The sequence below is a fragment of the Pteropus alecto genome, unplaced genomic scaffold (assembly GCF_000325575.1).
Source record: "Pteropus alecto unplaced genomic scaffold, ASM32557v1 scaffold50, whole genome shotgun sequence".
NCBI classification, from domain to species: domain Eukaryota; kingdom Metazoa; phylum Chordata; class Mammalia; order Chiroptera; family Pteropodidae; genus Pteropus; species Pteropus alecto.
In genome coordinates, this window is record NW_006431918.1 from 17132060 (window position 1) to 17150598 (window position 18539).

General features: G+C 32.4%; 1 protein-coding gene across 4 annotated transcripts in view; it reads right to left on the minus strand.

Moving 5' to 3' along the window:
* CLCN3 (chloride voltage-gated channel 3) overlaps window positions 1–18539 on the minus strand; it is a 79828-nt gene that overhangs the window by 18456 nt on the left and 42833 nt on the right. For all 4 annotated transcript variants that reach the window (XM_006906323.3, XM_006906325.3, XM_025042975.1 and 1 more), the window contains 7 exons: window positions 13433–13590; window positions 8816–8915; window positions 7654–7841; window positions 6696–6818; window positions 5357–5563; window positions 2317–2397; window positions 835–1380 (listed from right to left, as the gene is read on the minus strand). In XM_006906323.3, the coding sequence (XP_006906385.1) occupies window positions 835–1380; window positions 2317–2397; window positions 5357–5563; window positions 6696–6818; window positions 7654–7841; window positions 8816–8915; window positions 13433–13590 (1403 nt within the window). The remainder of the gene's footprint in view (window positions 1–834; window positions 1381–2316; window positions 2398–5356; window positions 5564–6695; window positions 6819–7653; window positions 7842–8815; window positions 8916–13432; window positions 13591–18539) is intronic.

Genomic DNA, 18539 nt, shown 5'->3' on the forward strand with positions numbered 1-18539 from the left:
AAAGTGGACTTACCCCCAGGACCTCCATAAATCCCTGTGAACACCCTGATATTAGCCCAGGGAGACCCATTTTGGACTTCTGGTCTTCAGAACTATATTTGTGTGATTTTAAGCCACTAGGTTTGTGGTAATTTATTATAGCAGGAATAGGAAACTAACATAAATGGTTTTGAAGCATAATTATGGATTCTCTGACATCCCTCCCACGAAGAGGTAGAGTGTACGTCCCCACCCCCCTGAATCTGGGTGGTCTTTGTGGCTGCCTAGACAATGGAATGCAACAGAAGGCACGCTGCATGGCTTCTTTGGCTAGGTTAGGAATGGTCCTCTTGGGATACTTGCTTTAGGAATCCTGAGCTATCATGTTAGAAATCTAACTACCCTGAGGCCACCATGCTGGAAAAACCATAGAGAGAGAGATGTTCTAGGAGCCCAGATGTTCTAGTTCCGATTGCTTGAATCTTCTCAGCCCAGGTGCCAGACAAATGAACATCTATGAGCTGACCAGTCCTAGCTGTGTCTGATGACAACTGTACTAGACACCAAACAAAACATGCCCAGCTAAGTATTTCCTAAATCACTGACCAATATCAAGAGCAAAATAAGTAGTTATCTTAAGCTTCTGTTTTGGGGTAATTTGTTACAAAGCAACAGATACCATGCTCAACAACATAATCTAAGGAATTTTTTTTCATTACTTAAAATTAAACCCAACAGATAAAAATGTTCCAGCCTACATTTATAAAACCACCTTTAGATAAAAATTTCATTTCTCATTCTACATGTTTTGAATATGCCAAGATTACTTACATATCACCCCACATCAGCACTTACCTTGATACCAAAAGTGAACACTGTCATTATGATTTTAAATATGAGCGCTAAGCATAACTGCCATATAGCTGAATATACTCCAAGGCCTGCTGGACGATCAGGGATATCATCAACAATTTTACTGGCATTCATGTCATTTCTGTAGTCACAAAGAGAAGAGGATTCCAGAGGACCGCAGTCTGTAAAAAGCTCTTTAATCAGTTCACTGGTGTTGAGCCTGGTATATGGATTAGGGAAGGCTATCACAGCAGTAATGGCTGCAACGATAATGACTTCAAGAACAGGATACTTTCCAAATTTGGTGGATTTGCGTCGACGACACCAGGCAATATTTGCCCTAATGAAAAAGGCTCCCCAGAGCCCTCCAAATACCCCGAGGAGAATAAAAGGAAACAGTTCAAAAAGGTACCATGGTGTATGATACTCCACGTAAAAAAGGACCAGACGGCTATTACCAAATGGATTAATAGATCTCAAAACAAACGCAGCCACTAAAGCAGCAAAAAATGATCTCCATAAAGTTTTAAGAGGAAAATAATAGCTAACCTAAAAAAAAAAAGGAAGAAAAATTAATGCTATAATTTTATAAGATATTTCTGACAGGTTATAACTTGGATGGTAAATAGTATAGCTCTAAATTTTGCTGCAAATAGAATTTAAATGTAATGGATTTTATCATGGAAAGAAAAATACTGATGTTTTTATTAACTTGACTATCATACCAGTATACATTCACAATATGAACTGGTCATAAATGTCTAATAATTATTTAAAATACCTAGCATTGTTTTATTTTCAACATGAATTTCAATTCCAATTCAATCATAATAGTTAAGAATAAATATACTGGCACCAACTCATGTTAGCTCAAAAAGAACTATTTAATTTACCTCTTCTATATTAAGTATAAAAGAGAAAAGAGCACAAATAACTGGAAAAGAAAACTTTTTCTGTTTTCTAGTTATATTTTTGTGTAAAAGTATAAAAGTCTTAAGGACCAAAAAGAAAAGAAAAATAAAATATTCCACTGAAGCAACTAAAATTATCTCCTTAAACATCAATAATAACAACAGAAATAATCACAAAAGAAAAACTTACAAGACCATTTAGGATTCATCAAAAATTTTTAAATAAAAACACAGGTTATATCTCAGCTAACAGAGATAGATTGTTTTAAGTATTTTTCCAAGTCGAATTCATATCTAGTTACTTTTAAATACATCCAAGTTAAATTTTAAATAATCACTAATATTTATACATGAATAATATTTTTAAAAAGATTTTTCCCAAGGTAAAGAACTATATAGTATACTACATTTTTTATGTAAGGGTGAAAAATAACTATGAAAATAAATTTGAAATCTTAAAAACAAAATCTGTACCTATTAACATTACACTAGCTATAAAACTGGAAAGTGTGCCAAAATATATTTGTAAGAGTAATTATACATCATTTTAACTGCTGTATTTTTTCTTACCTACCTCTTCCAGGCTAAAAAGAACTCCTCCAATTGGTGCACCAAAAGCTACAGAAACACCTGCAGCGGAGGCAGCTGATAGCACCTAAAAAGAGGATGTGGCTTATTTCATATGTTCTTATAAATTCAAAATTATACCAAATAAAAATTCTTCGTGTTACTTTAATTTTCAAAATGCCTCTTCTGAATTTATCTCACATGTCTTCCTCTTCCGCAGGCAAAGGAAAATATTTATTTCTTCTAAAAATATTTTTTTTCTTCTGCTTTAATTAAAAGGTCATTCATATATTCAGTATTCAGTCAAAAAACATTTGTGCGGGATAAACTAATGTAAATGAGATATAAAGAAGAGGCAATGAATACAGCCAATTTTCAAGATGTTTGTGAAGACTAGTAGGGAGAGAAGTAACCGGGGTTTGAAGGGAGAGTTGTTTCCTTATTTTTAAATAGGACATTATTTCTTCAGATTTTAGAACTGCATCATCATTAATTACTCTACTCCATATCCTACAAAAATATCCAGGGAACTTAAAACCTATTTTGTTTCCCTATATTTTCTCTACTCTAAATCCTCTGAAAATACTGGCACTGCCAATACAGTGAGCCTCACTCTGAAAGGCTACTCCTTATGATACAGTCTCACCAACGCGAACCCCTAACAAGAAAGTTCAAGGAAGAGAAAAAATCCACAAACGCACATATGGAGCCTCTCTCCAACTCCATGGGCTTTCACTTGGACATTGCCCACTTCCTGCCAGTGTGAAGCCAGCTACACATATAAATCCACTGGGCATTTATGTGTAACTACTTTTCTAAGAGTCTTTATTCCTTTCACTACTTTACTCCAGGAAATATCTGAGGCTACCAAAGCATTTCCTCAACTGGTAAATTTTCACATTCTGAAAGAGAAATTAGAAATCATCAGAATTAAATTACAAGTGGTTTAGAGCACAAAGTACATAAGCTTTGTTTGATATATTAAAAATAAACAAATATTTGTTTTAATTAAATAGCATCTGGCTTTAAGAATGCAGACTGCTTACTTGGGGAAGGATGGAGAGCAAATTTAACTTACTATTTTGTATTTTCCCACTAATAGGACTGTAGACAACAGATTTAACTCTCTGATTCTACATTTAATATAATAGAATTTTATAATCAAGCTAACACCCATCCATGTGCCTATAACTCACACACGTTTTGATCTGTTTTATAAGCATCTAAGAATCATTTAATTAAAAAACATCAAGGAAGTGAGCACAGGAAGAAAGCCAAAATATGAGGCCTTACTGCTTTCAACTCACAAGTGAACTCTAGACATGTACATACTAAGGTGACAGAATAAAATTAATGTTATAAATCTTACTAATCATCATAGTGTGTACGTTAAAATTTAGGTGAATTTAAATTTTATAACAGATTCTAATAAACTACATTTTTTCACTTATAGTGAATTAAAAAAAATCTTATCCCAAAAATGTCAAGGTACAATAGCAAGTGAAGGAATTGTACTAGGGAGACAAATGTTATAGTTCCATCTTAGCCACTAACTTGCCACATTATAGTAGAGTTTTAGGTTTGGTTTTGTTTTTAACACACACAAAGATATATCCACACAGTCATAGTAGCAGTAGTATAATAGTTAAGAGTATAGACTTTAGAGTTGGAGTAAAGCAAATTTTAATCCACACTGACACTGTGCTTTGTAATCTTAGGCAAAAGTTAGCCACTTTAATTTCTAGTTTCCTCTCTTTAAATGAAGATAATAGTGCCAAGTTAAATAGGATTACTGTGGAATTAAATTTTAAGATTCAAGTAAAGTACTTGCCACAGAACCAGATACATAGTAATTAACAGTAGTTATTTTTGTTTATAGGATAATATTGGAATCACAATTGTCATTCAGAGATAGAACAATGATGCTCTGAAATGTTCTACTTTAAGACTATCTACTGCCAATGTTTTAGAGCTAACATTAAAATAAACTAGAATTATTTCAATTGAGGAATTAAATAATTTGATAGAAAATATTTTACATTTTCATTGTATTATAAAAACAACAGGATAAAAGGTCCTGTCTTAAGCCCAGAGACTCCTGAGTTCTCAGCATTTAATGATATATAAAAATATCATACCTTACAAACTCAAAGAGCTCTGTATCATCTAGGGCTGAAGATTAGATGGGGAAAACAGGAAGGGATTGGGCCTCCAAAGTTAGGGCTAACACAGAAGATCTCAAGGGCTCGCTTTCCTTTTAGAAAATATCCAAAGCAATCTAGAACACCAAGGAAACTCTATAATATATAAAGTTTAAATATCTAGATGGTTTTAGGTTGGCCTTAAAAAAAAAAAAAAAAAAAGCGTTAGCCATCTCTTCTTCACCAGAAGTCCAGAGAGCAGAAGCACTATAATTCCCTTTATTTTTTTTGTACTTGAAACAGATTTTTTTAAAATTCATAAACAAAGTCAGTATACTTTCCCCGCTGAATAAAGAAGAATTTCTAAACCCCCTTTAATGAGAATCTCTGATTTAAACCTTAGGAGATCCTAGATGCCCTTAGAACTTCCCCATGGTGCCAGATAGCTCTCTGTAGATGACACAGCACTCGCACTGGCATTAGACACTTCCTCCAGAGGAAAATACAGTTGTTAAGATTTCTCAACCCTGGAGAAATACCAAAGGTGAGAAGAGTAAAAATAATGCCACATTTTGGAAACATTTCAGAGGAGAGATGTAAGGCAAAGCAAAAACGAATGCAAAGACCTTTGTGAAATTCAACTGAAACCAATGGACACCAGAAGTCAATCTAAAACTTCTTGAAAATATGCAGGTAACTGAGCAGCACTGGGGATGGATTCTAGAAAGACATCGGCAATTATTTGGCAAAGGGAAGAGAAGCAATTTTCACATTAAATTTTCATCTGAATATAGAATTTATCCAAAAAATAGGGTAAAATGTGATCTTTACACTCAGAAATTCCTCACTGATATAAGTCTGTATCACTGATATGTATATGTCAAATAAATTACAAAAGACACTTACCTCCCTTTTTTTAGCTTCATTTGTGCTATACTTTGGAAAGAGGTAGGAAAAGATATTTCCACAGCAACAGGCAACATGTACCAGGGGACCTTCTTTTCCTAAACTCAAACCTGATGCCACAGCCAGTACTAACGTGATGGTTTTGATCATTAAAGTCCATTTTCCCAAGTAACCTCTGATGATAAATCCACTCAAAATAGTTTTAATCTACAAAGGAAAGATTAAGGCATCTTAATGTCCTTTAAGAAACATGCAAACTTAAGTTACTCTCTTGTTTAACTCGCAACACTACCTTGTAAATGTTGGTGGACTATAGAACAAGTCACAATTAACTTTTCAAAAGCTTTAACTATTATGATATCTATAATAAACCTATTTCATATTCTAATTCTCTTCCCAAGCAAGAATAGGAAACGATCTATCTCACAAGCAAAACTAAAATATCAGGTCACATTACAGGACAGAACTTAATACAAGGGTCATAAGTACATAACCAGAATAAAGCAAATTTGAATATTTCTGTGCAGAAATATAATATAGTTAGGTACATTTCAGAATTCTGTGTCAGAAATAAAGATATTATGCCTTCTCAGAGTACCACAATTTTGTGTAATATTTTCCTGTACATCAAGGATGAGTGACAACTGCTAAATACTGCATGATATCGCTCCTTATTAATGACATTCCTAATAAGCTTTAAAAATTACTACTATTTAGATGTTAAAATAAATGAACTAAGAAAAACTGGTAACTTACTTAGAACAAAAATAAAAAGGGGAAAGCAATGAGTTAAAATTATGTTCAAACTATATTCTCCTTTATTGTTGATAAACAGTATAACCCAAGAGTTTGTGCTACTAACCTGCTATGATCAAATGTTTATTTGAAAGTATAAAATGGTTGTAAATATTATCTTCCAAATTCAAGATTTATTAACTTATTTAATTAAAAGATAGTTATAGAAAGCGAATGAATGTAACTAAATTGAGTTCCTAAAAGCAAAACATCAACTAATCCATCAAAGAACTTTAGGCCACAGAATATTTTTCCAGGTTCTTAAGGTTTAACTAAGTCTTCTGATATTTGTTTAGTCATGTGCTAAATTAGTGGTGAGGGAAAAAAAAAAAAAGTCAACCTCTATAGTAAATGATGAAATGACTTACAGGGAAGAATTTTTCAATGATGTCTACAATAAGCTTACATTTTTTTAACTTTTCTTTTTCATATTACAAACAATTTCTCAAGAAAAACAAACATCCTCCCACCCCCCCCAAGGCAAAAAGAGCAGCATCATAACAATTACTAAATGTTTAAAGCTACTAAATATTGCATGGCTTACCTCTGGAATTCCAGAGCCACAAGCGTATGGAGCAAATACCTTTACCAGGGAAACAGCAAGAAAGGCAAAACTCAAAGCCCAGAAGATGTACAATATATAGTTCATGATGTAAGAACCGGGACCCTAAAAAGCAAAGAGTTTGATAGGATTAATTTAATTTACAGTGTACCTATACTGCAAATGCTTGCCTCATAAGAAACTTGCATAAAACATCTAAAGGTTCCTGGTTTACTTCCACAATAATAAAAGCTTTACATGAATAAAATACTTAAGTAGAATCAAAAGACATATTTGTATACATACCAAGGAGCCTTAAGCTATTTGAAGTTTTTCCTGACTTTTTCCTGATCCCTAAAGACTTGTCCAGAATCTTAGCTATACTTCAATCTCTAAAATTTAGCTATAACAAAATTTAAAAAACATATCCATATATAATCATGTAATAATATATGTATATATTATGTAATATTCTAACTTCTAAAATGTTCATTACAGTACATCAAGAACAGTAAAATAATCATTGCAATACTATAATGGCATGAAAAAAAATCTATGGGTAATTCTAGTCAGAAGGCTTATTTTACTGAGTGTTTTGATAATTCATACTTCCTGAATAATCACAATGTAATGCATCCAGCAGTTTAATAACTTAACTTCATAACTTCTTGTGGTTACACAGATCCTATTGCACTTTTCTACAATAAGAAATAACATTTACGTCATAACCCACTAAATTTGTATGTGACTATGTAACTAAAACAAGAGCTTCTTGAAATACTTATATTTTACTTGCTGCAATGTATTCTCATGTTTTCCATTCTATCATATTCCATTTCTTTCTTTTTTCCTTTAATTAAGGTTGCAATCATCTAATGTCATTAATGCTATAATTAAATAATTTAAATGATCATTTCACTATACTGATTATTAATTCATCTCGAGACAAAGAAAGACTCACCTCTGCTTGACCTATGATTAACTCTGCCCATGTTTTCCACTGTGGACATTTATCCCTCTCTTCAAATGTTGTTTCGTCAGATCCCCAACAACATTGTTCATGGTTGTACCACAACCCACTAAGGCAAATGCCTTCCTTCAGATCAGTCATCCAATCAGCAGCAATGTCTATTAGTCCAGCCAATGCCCCTAAAAAAATATGTTGGAGGTGGGAAAAAAAATTAAGCCCATTTTTGGGGAATTAAGAACTATCAAGTTAAAAGGATCAAGGAAAGCAGGGGACTCTCTATAAAAAAAGGTCACGTAAGGAATATTATATGAATTTAATATTGTCAAACCTTAATTATCAATAAGTTTATGTTACTTTTAAAAATAGTAAATAGCTATTCTTGAAAATAAAACTCTCTCTCTTTGGGATTAAAACTAGTTATATTATTAAAATTAATTGTGAGTTTTAAAAAAAGGTGTTAAAAAGACTAAAACATCTTCAAAAGACAGCTGTCTGCAGGAGGTTCACAAATCTGGTTACTGAAGTCAGAGTTTCAATCTAAAACTTAATAGATTTACAATCTCATTAAATTTAATATTCATTAAAAATAATTAGTGAAACTAATACCATTAATGAATTACTGTGATCAGTTTTCATTTTCTCAAATAAAAATCAAATATATCAAGATCATTTTACTGACAGAATACTTAACATCTCTGTGTTTCAGTCCCCTCATCTATAAAATGGCAGTAATCACAACACATGTACTATAGGATTGTCATGAGGTTTACAAATATGTAAAGCTTTTAGAATAGGCCATGACACGTAGGAAGCACTCAATAAATATTAGCTATTTATTATGATGTTAACACTAGAAAATATTTTATTGATCATCTGGTCTAAACCACATACTTTATAGATACAGAAACTGAGCTCAGAAAGATAAAAAAATAATAATAATAATTGGACAGACAGTTAAAGTGACAGAGCTAAGACGAGATGCGGAAGCCTCCTGCCTTCTAGTGTTATATTTAAGAAGAGTTTTTGAAGGAAAGAAATCAAAAAATACTTTTAAAAATCCAACAGTACCTGGAAAAAAAAACTGTGGGAAAGAGGAGAGAAATATTTATTGTTCTGTTAAGGAGAAAAGGATTGCATTGTAAGTTTTCTTTACCTGATGCCAAACCTGTTAGTGTTACTACCAGCCATCCTGACCACGCATCATACAAACTTTTTGTCATTTCCCATGCTGATTCTTTCTTTTTGCTGTTGATCTGAAATTAGAAATGTTTATGCTTCATTTTCAAATTAAAAACAGAAGCCACAATTCTAGAATCTAACAATTTTTCTCAGTAACTCTATACAGGACAGTTCCTTCTAAACTAAATGATGGGAAGGTGAGTTTGGGGCACGACCGCTATCGATTGCTATACCTGTAAACCAGATGACAAATGTTTACCCAGAGAGCTGTACTTTTAACAAGAACCTCAGACTTTGAGGGGGTTTTTTTTGTTTTTTGTTTTTTTCAATCACTGAGGATCAAGGAAGAAATGTCCTCTACCAAAGTAGAGGTGAGATTAGCAGGACGTTAACAGATTTGATTTCCGGATCTCACTCAACTAAGACAGAAGCAGCCAAGACTTGTCTCTCTCAGGAAGAATGCATGTCTAAACCTAAAACCTTAACCTTTTCTGTTTTACTAAGATTCCTGTTTTTAAAAAGCAATATTCTAGGAACTACATTACCATCAGCACATAGATGAAGTTGGGTAAGGGAAGAAAAAAAGCAATATTCTCAACGTAGGACTTCAGTGCTCAGCTGTCCCATAGGAAGGTTACAGCGGGAGTCAATGGTCTGGTCTATTTCAAACGTCCTATCTATTTTAAGTCACAGGGTCTCATTAAAAAGACTCAGAAAGTTCTAAGTTGAATGAGACAATTTTACCCTTTCTATACTATCAGCAACCAGTCATAGATATTAATCATTCTTTAGGATTGAAGAGAGATCATTTCTTTAGAAAATAATCATTAAACTCTATGTTGCCTTTTCTCAATAAAAATAGCTGATATTTAATAAATGATAATATTAATTAAAAACTTGGAAATCATCTAAATGCTCATCAATATAGTAATGGTTAAGTAAATTGCAGTACATTTAGTTAATAAAAAAAATTCTGCAGCCATTAAAAAAATAAGATACAGAATGATGCAAAGGAAAAAGACACAGTGTGATGCAGTTAGATAAAAGTAGATACAGTATGCTACTGTTTATACAAGAAAGATAAGTATATAAATACATAGGCTTATACTTTAAAAATTAAAGGAGTGAACCATAAAATTTAAAATGTAAATCATTACTTAGAAGAGGAGGAAGGCAACAGGTTGAAAGGGATGGAGACTTTAAAACAAAGTAATTAGTATGCCTAATTCTAGTGGGATAAACACTAAGGGCAAAAAGTATTGTGAAAAAAGAAAACACTAAAACTTTTCAGTAAGCACACGGCTGGGGATAGTGTTGGTGATATTATTCTGAAATTGTTGTGTGTGTCTTGTGAGGTAAATTAAATGATTATGTATATGATATTGAGATTTTGGTCATGGCTAATAGGAGATACAGATTTTAGGACTAAAGGTTAAATAAAAGCCTTATAATATTGAATTTAAATTGGAAGGTTGCTATAAACTTAAAAGGCTAGCAATGACCAACCCAGAAAGAATAAGTATCTCCAATGTCCAGACTGCCTATACACGATTTTTCTCCAAAGGAACCAGAGCTCTTGGAGGAATGGCTGACTCCAGGTTTAGTGCAAGAAATGTGTAAGATAAGATAAAAATCATCTTGTTTTTTCCAGAATACATCTAAGTCTACTAAAGATGTGTCGAAAGACACATGCACCAACCAAAATAAACTCCCACGAATCAAAATGGAATAACACGGACATCAATAAGTATAACTGTGATGATTAAAATATATCGAATAAGTTTAAATCCATGCATGCATAAACATATAGAAACAAAAACCAAAGAAGCAAACAAAAACCTCATCAGTGAACTCTGAGGATACTAGGGAACTATATGATTTAAAACTTTCTCCTTTTCTCTAGAATTTGACTTGAGGAAATCCAGATAATGCATATAGGGTTCTCTTTATAGAAATATTCAAGCTATTAAGTAAAAGAGGACTGATAATTAGATTACGACCACTTTGCAAAATACCGAAGTAATATCTAAAATTATATAATAATGTTGCTTTGCTTTAAAATAATTGGGGGTAGGAGGGCTACACGTATAATAAAAAGCTTAGGGAAAAAAGGAATTAGGTATATGCACTGAAATAGTTTTCTTTTTAATTTAAAGTTTTAGAACCAGAGTAAGAACATATATGTGTAGAGTTTCCCGGCTTTATAAGATTTTATGTTAATACATATGAGCACAGTTGAAAGTATTGAAAATATCTGATTTATCCAGAAAGAGATGATTGATATGATTAACTTTATATTGTTACATTATTTAAAATGCTTTCAAGAACTGTGGACTCCTTTTATAATCAGAGGGAAAAAAGGTGTGCTGTTGGTTTCTTTTAGTTTCAATTTTCTCTAAAATTTTATGAACATGGTATCTTATGGATACTTTCACACAGTCTCAATTTTAAACCCCAACCTGAATATGTTAATGACTCCATAAATGTATACACTTCGAAGTATAGTTATAGTCACTTAACAATCAAACAAGATACAGGATTTATAGTGTGTCTGATTTAGGTACATCGGATTAAAATAGTATGGACCACAGACACCCCAAGGGTTCCTGAGACCTTCTCAAGGGGTCTTCACGGTCAAATCTATTTTCATAATAATAGTAAAACATAACATGCCTTTTTCGCTGTGTTGACATTTTCACAGATGTGAAAGCAACAGCAAAACTGCTGGCTCCTCAGTATGAATCGAGGCAGGAGCTTCAAATGTACTGGAAGTCATTACATTCTTCACTGCCATGGAGGCCAGTAAAAATAATCAGTGCCAGTTTCACTTAAGAATGTCTTTGACAAAGCAGTAAAATTATTATGCCTCGATCACCGAGTCTTTTTAATATCATGTGTAATGACATAAATGTATGTAAATCATTTCTGATGCATACTGAGATACAAGGTTATGTCTCAAGGAAATAAATCCACTTGTGTGATTTATTTGAATTGCAAATCAACTAGACACTTATATGGGACACCATTTTAACTTGAAAAAAGATACCAAACTATGGTTTTTCAGACTTGGGAATCTGATAGGTATTTTCTCAAAAAAAAAAAAAAAAAGTTAGCCTGTCAGTTCAAGTAAACTAAATGTTCGTTTGTTCCAGTGATAGAATTTGAGCTTTCAAGTCAAAATTAGAATTTTGGAAAACTTATATCCATCACTGTAAGGATAACAGAGTCCCAATAAAGACTGTTCTGGAGTGTTGAAATTAACAAGTGTGATTTTTTTAAATATTAATGAAAAACGTCAACAGTTGAAAGAACTGCATAAAGGAGTGACTCAATAGTTCTCAAATGGTCAATTACTGCACGATGTTACAAATATCTGAAGTTCAAGGTAAACCAATGTATTTTCATGTAACAGAAGACAAAAAGTTCACTGATACAGTTTTAGATTGAATGCAGAAGATATTAAAACCCAGCAGTCTTTTATTAAAGCAGACAATGAGATTAAAAAGTAACACAATGCCACCTCCTTGCTAAATATTTTTTTATTTTGGAAAATATTGTTATTTTTCATAAAAATGTTTTATGTTAACAGGAAATGAGTTTGTTATTGTTATTTTAAATGAATATTTTTAAAACTTCTGTTTCCATATCTAATATGGTAAATACCAATTAATGTAACCACATAAACTCCTCAGGCATTCTCAATAATTGTTTATAGTTTAAAGGAATCAGAGACAAAAAAGTTTGAGAATCACTGGATTAGAACACGAATTTCATGTCCTGAGTCTTATTTTCAGTGACATTCTATTTATATGTTTCCAGAAAAGGTAAATACTGACTGATGAACTGCAGAAGCTGTACTTTTCATAAATGATATAATCTAATTCCAATTTCAGATTTAAAATCCATGTATACATTAATATGAAATGTTATAACTAATTTGTAGAAGCAGTTATTTTCATTTACAAGTAAATTTTAAATTGCAAAGTTTTAAAAGGACTTTTGGAATTTGAAACTTTGTCAGAGATTTTTTTTTTTTTAATTTATTTTTGAATTACATTATACAAGTCATAATCAACAACAAAAAAAGATCCATAAGTTGTAAAAGGCAGTTTTTTAAATTAGTGATGCATTACAATACTCAATAAGTCCTATACAGGACTTAATTTGAGAAATATCTTGATTTAAAACCAAGAAAAGTGATAAAAGAAAACAATAAAACTCCATAAAACTGTCTTCCAAGTAAGTTTCTTCTTTTTGAATAACAATAATCATGCAACAAGTTTTCTCTTTTGCCTCAGCTGCTGTGCTGATCCTAGCCAAAAATCATGCTGACTTGCAAATCTTGAACTTGGCTCAAACTCATGTGCCCTCTTTTCCCTTTCCTTCCTTTTTCGTCTTATTATACACTTTTTTGATTTTAAGCAACTCTAAATCCTTTTTGGAAAGATATGGGATATAAATAAACCAAAAAAATGCTTAAATGTATTTTAATGCATAATATATATTTTGGCAGCCTGAGATCACTGGCAGAAATATATTACTAAATGATCTCTTTATGTACCAGATTTAAAAGTTTACTTAAAACACTTACCCGTCTATGCCTTTCCCTGTCTTTACATTTCTCTCGCACCCAATCAATAGTATGGAAATCATCATATGTACCAACACCTGGAATTGGTTCATCCAAAAGATCCAGTAAGTGTGTAGAACTGTTAATGCTGCCTCCATTTGTCATTGTATAATGAGTTCCTGCAAAGCAAAAGACAAACAATGAGCATGTTTTATGAGAAACAATAGTGAACTATGCAACCTTCTTTGAAGTTCATTAGTAATAGTATCACTTGAAATAATTACAATAAAATAGAAGAAATGAAGAACATTATCCAAATTAAGAAATATTATCTAAAATTGGATAATATCTGGAAATAAGGCAAAATGATTATGGCCTGTCCTTTTAAACTCACACTACAGTATCAACAATAAGCTTGTCTCATAGATCTAGTTCTACACAGAGAAGTAACTTTCGACAAGTCATCTTTAAATATTAAATATCTATACGATAGGTGCTACACTTATAATTAAGATATATAAGATAAAGAAGCATTTGAAATTTTTCTAAAGCCCTAAGAATTTAGAAAAGCTGGTACATAATTTCAAAAAGGTGATTTTAGCATAGTGATTACAAATTACACCTTCAAATTGTGTAGTAGTAATATAGATTTTATATCAAAAATACTAATCTAGAAGTGTGTCATTTTAATGCAAACGCAACTAGTTGATATAGAATATAAAGAGTGGCACTATTCTAATGTTTAAACAAACACTGTAAAAATAAAACACAAGAAACCTGTTTTTTTATTCTATGACTTTAAGACTCTTGCAGCCTGATGATTTAAAATGACTCATTCTCTTGTATTTACAGAAAAATAAACTATCATAAATGTTAAGTCACTTCTCAAAACTATCCTCTGGCAAAGCTAGAATCTGAACTATCGCCAATCACTATAAACACTGCCTACATTAGAGCAAGAGATTATCATAAATCAATTGGGGGGGGGGTATGAACGGGAAGGCAGAGGTGTACAAAGAGCCACCATGCCAATACTAAGGACTACTTTTATTACTGTTATGAGCCAAATAAATGATACTGTTAAGTCCCAAGCTCTTTCTTTCTCAATAATTCAAAGACGTAGTAGGAACTAGAATACAGAAAGGGTTAATATTCTAAACAACATAATATTAAATACTGTACTAATAAAACTCAATGTCTATTTACTTCTACCAGGGTTCTCTCTTATCTCTCTATTCAATACATTTGAATGTTTGCCTTGGAAAGGTGTAAAACTCCTAAAAGGAAAGTAGTTTATTGATTTCAGTGTTCTGGCAGTACTCCAAGAATGATTTACCATTCTTGGCCGAGAGTTTAAAGGCCCGATCCCTGCAATAACTCACAATCATTCACATAAAACTTATACTTTAAACCTTATACTTAAAACTTTGAGTACACTAGCTTTTTCTTCCTCTCTCTATCCTGATTTTATTCAGTAATTTCCACCTTGTAAAAGCTAAATAAAAGGCCACAAATTTTCCTAAGAGAAAGCACTGGAGAATAAATTTAGTAAGAGCACTTATAATAGTTTGACAAATTTGAGAATCTCTGACTCTGCTTTCCATATAATATTAAAAGGTAATTTTAAAACAGTTTTTGGAGGGAAGTGTCAAAGGCCTCTAGACTTCTGGTAAGATGACAACACATCTGTTGTACTCTGGCCAAAAATGCATAAACTGAATCTCCCAAGGAAAAAACAAGATAAACTCAAACTGGGGGAAAATTCGCATTCTTCAAAAATGTCAGTCATGAAGACAAAGACTGAGGAACTGTTCTAGCTCAAAGGAGACTAAAGAGACATGATGACTAAATGCAACATTATTAGATTATTAGATCCTGGACCAAGAAAAAAATGTCTTTTATATTAAAGAATACAGTAGGACAATTGGCAAATTTAAAAACTGTAGATTGGATAACAGTACTAATGATCAATGTCAATTTTCTGATTTTGAAAATTATACTATGGTTATGTATAAGGGAATGTCTTTTCATAAGGAAATACTGAAGTATTTAGGAGTAAAAGTGTATTATGTTTACATTTGACTTTTACATGGTTCGGGAAAAAAATAATGTGTATATGTGTGTATTTATTAATATATATTATTACATTACACCGATAATAGCATATATAACAGCAAGAGAAAGAATGAACAAAAGTGGTAAAATGCTAACATTTCAGAAATTAAAGGGTGAATTGGGATTCTTACACTATCCAACATCTATAAGTCTGAAATTTTTTTAAAAAAATTTTAAAGCATACTATAATATATTTTGCCAACTTTCTCTCTTATGTTGTCCTTATGTAGAGTTGAAAAGATGGACTACTGATCTTAATTACTATTCTTCCATGCAAAAAAATAAAAAAGCAAAATTTCTCTGCCACTTAACATGTATCTAACACAATGTCATCAGTCCCATGATAAGATTTTCCAAGCTGTTTGCACCAATGTAGATAATTAGCTAACGAGACAGGTGTTCCTCCAACAGATCTATGAAGTAGGAAGTAGAAAAGTAAAGACTATTATTATTTTATAAGGCAGCAAAAGGTACAGCACCATAATAAACATTTATATTAGCCATATGCCTTGTCTTCAGTGACTTTCAAATAATTCAGTCTGTAGAAACTACTTTGACATGTAATTAACAAAACTATGTGAAATCGAGGGTTCTGATTTAATGCATGATTTTAATGTAACATGTAGCCCCAGCACTCAATTCACTTTCTTCACAGCATGCTCCATAAGCCTCGGCCCGTTCCCTGACACTTACTGAGGCAGCAAGAAACAATGGCCAGGCCCTAAGTAATGGACACAGCTATGGGTTTCATTAAGCTGAAGATAACATCATGCCCTAAATTGTATTTCAGCTCCTGAGCCCTAAAGCAAAACGACCCCCTAAAACCAGACTGAGGGACTCTGAAGCTGACCTCAAGACCTAACCTCATGATTTACTTTCCTTACCTCGCTCTTGACCAATCAGTTTCACCCATGACCCCAAACCCCTTACTCCTGATGACATGATGTCTGCAGCCTATGGAGAAGTCAGGTATTCTGGAACACTAGCTCACCCTTCTCCGGATTGAACCCAATACTAATAAACTAACTCTTTTCTCCACTGCAAGCTTCTGCTCGTATATTTCTTTTCATCTGCACCTGTGGACAACTGAGCTCTCATTCAGCTAGGTTAACATATACAATAATTCTAAATATCTGAACACCAGAAATAAAGGACTCAAACTTTTTGAACCAGAGGACCTTGTGGATCAATGCTTTGTGTTTGGAGGCTTTTATGTGTGTCCCTTAGAATTTCTAGGACTGTCGCTGTACATGTTAGGGTGGGAATTAGCCACAGTGGTTTGTGTCCCCAACAGATTATTTGAAAGTCAGTCTGCCTCTCATGCCTATTTGCTTCCAACTGACACAGCAATGGTGTTTGAAAACAGCAGAGTATAGAGGGAAATACTGATTGGTTGTCTTGGTTGAAGAACCAATTCAAAAGTTGAAGAACCAATTCTACATAGCTACATAAGGTTTGCTGGGGAAGTAAGGAGAGGACATTGAGTAAACGAGTTATAATAGTTAAATTTGGAGACTGGCTTCAGCCTTTAACATTTTCTACAAGCCAAAAGTATAGATGAGCTCATACTAGCCACACTTATTTATAAGCTTTTCATTACTTAGTATATTTTCATTACTTAGTATATGTTTTAAAACCATCTTATATCATTAATGTTTCCCCCCAAAATTATTTCTAAAAGAGGCTTGGGTTCTTGTGACTCTTGCTATCAATTTGGCTTGGATAGTAAACAAGATTGATTTTGGTATAAAAATAAAATAAAACCTTTTTGCTAAGACAGAGCTAATTACGATATTTCTTGGGCTCTGATAAATATAATTAAATAAAATCTCTAGGAGGAAGAAGGCAGATATATCAATCTATCTTTAACCTCTTTTTATCTTGTTTCTTCTCCATTGTACAGAGCTATTACTGACAACTGAAAGATATCACACTGAATGTGAAATCGATTAATATTTTTTTTAAAATTTAAAGTTTGTTATTGCAAAAGAATTAGTATATAAAATGTAAGAATAGGTTGGCCATTTAAAAAAATTCAGACTTTTACTTTAATATGTATGTGACATTTCACATATTTTCTTTTATAGTTTGTTCTGTGAAACATGGAAAGCTGAGTAAAATAAAAAAGAGGAAGAAATTGAAAATTTTTTCTGTTCTACTCTAAATTTTCTAATGGGATCATAGGAATGCCTACATATCCCGCATTAGGAGTAATTTTAAATTTATCATATTTCCTAAAAGTAACAATGTTTAAATATTCCTAATATATCATTTCTCCATGTATAGTTCATTGCAAACTAGGTTTATACAAAGTTTAACTTACATATGTTAAAATGAAATAAAAAAATTATACATGTTAATAAAATTTTTATAAGAACAGTATAAGTTATGCAATTTCACTTCTCAACTTTATCTTCATGAGTGAAGCATATATCTTGTAGGTTATGCCAGAAGCGCAAATTGAAGTTCTCTCTCTTTCATTAAATAATATTTCAAGGGTTGGTTAATTAGGAAACTATAATAAGGCTTCCCTAAAACAAATATGTGGAAGGGAGCTCTAGAAGACCAAAAGGTTTATGGTATGAAAAAGAGGTTGTAAGGCTGCACTTCCCTCATTATGCCTTTCTTTGTTTTCAGTAAAAGGTCTTCTTATAGTTGTATTTTATTAACACAAAATGATGTGATTTACCATGGACTTCCTATTTCTCAAAGCATATGCAGTTCTTGTTTATTTACCTGTGAAGACGGAAGTAGAGAGAACCAGAATATCTTTCCAACTACTAATCAAGTGTCCTCATTTAACACTACTTCCTTGTCCTCGCCACACTTATTCCCCCTACCAGTTCCGTGAGAAAGCTAGTGCCACAGGAAAAGAAACACACAGCAGAGAACAAGACTCAGTATTGTCGCCTCTGAGTTTCAAATTAAGGCTTTTGAACCTCATGTAAAAAAAAGGCAAAATCTTAAAAGCCCATACCTTTGAGTTGTAAGCGATGGGCTTCTGGGTTTTAAA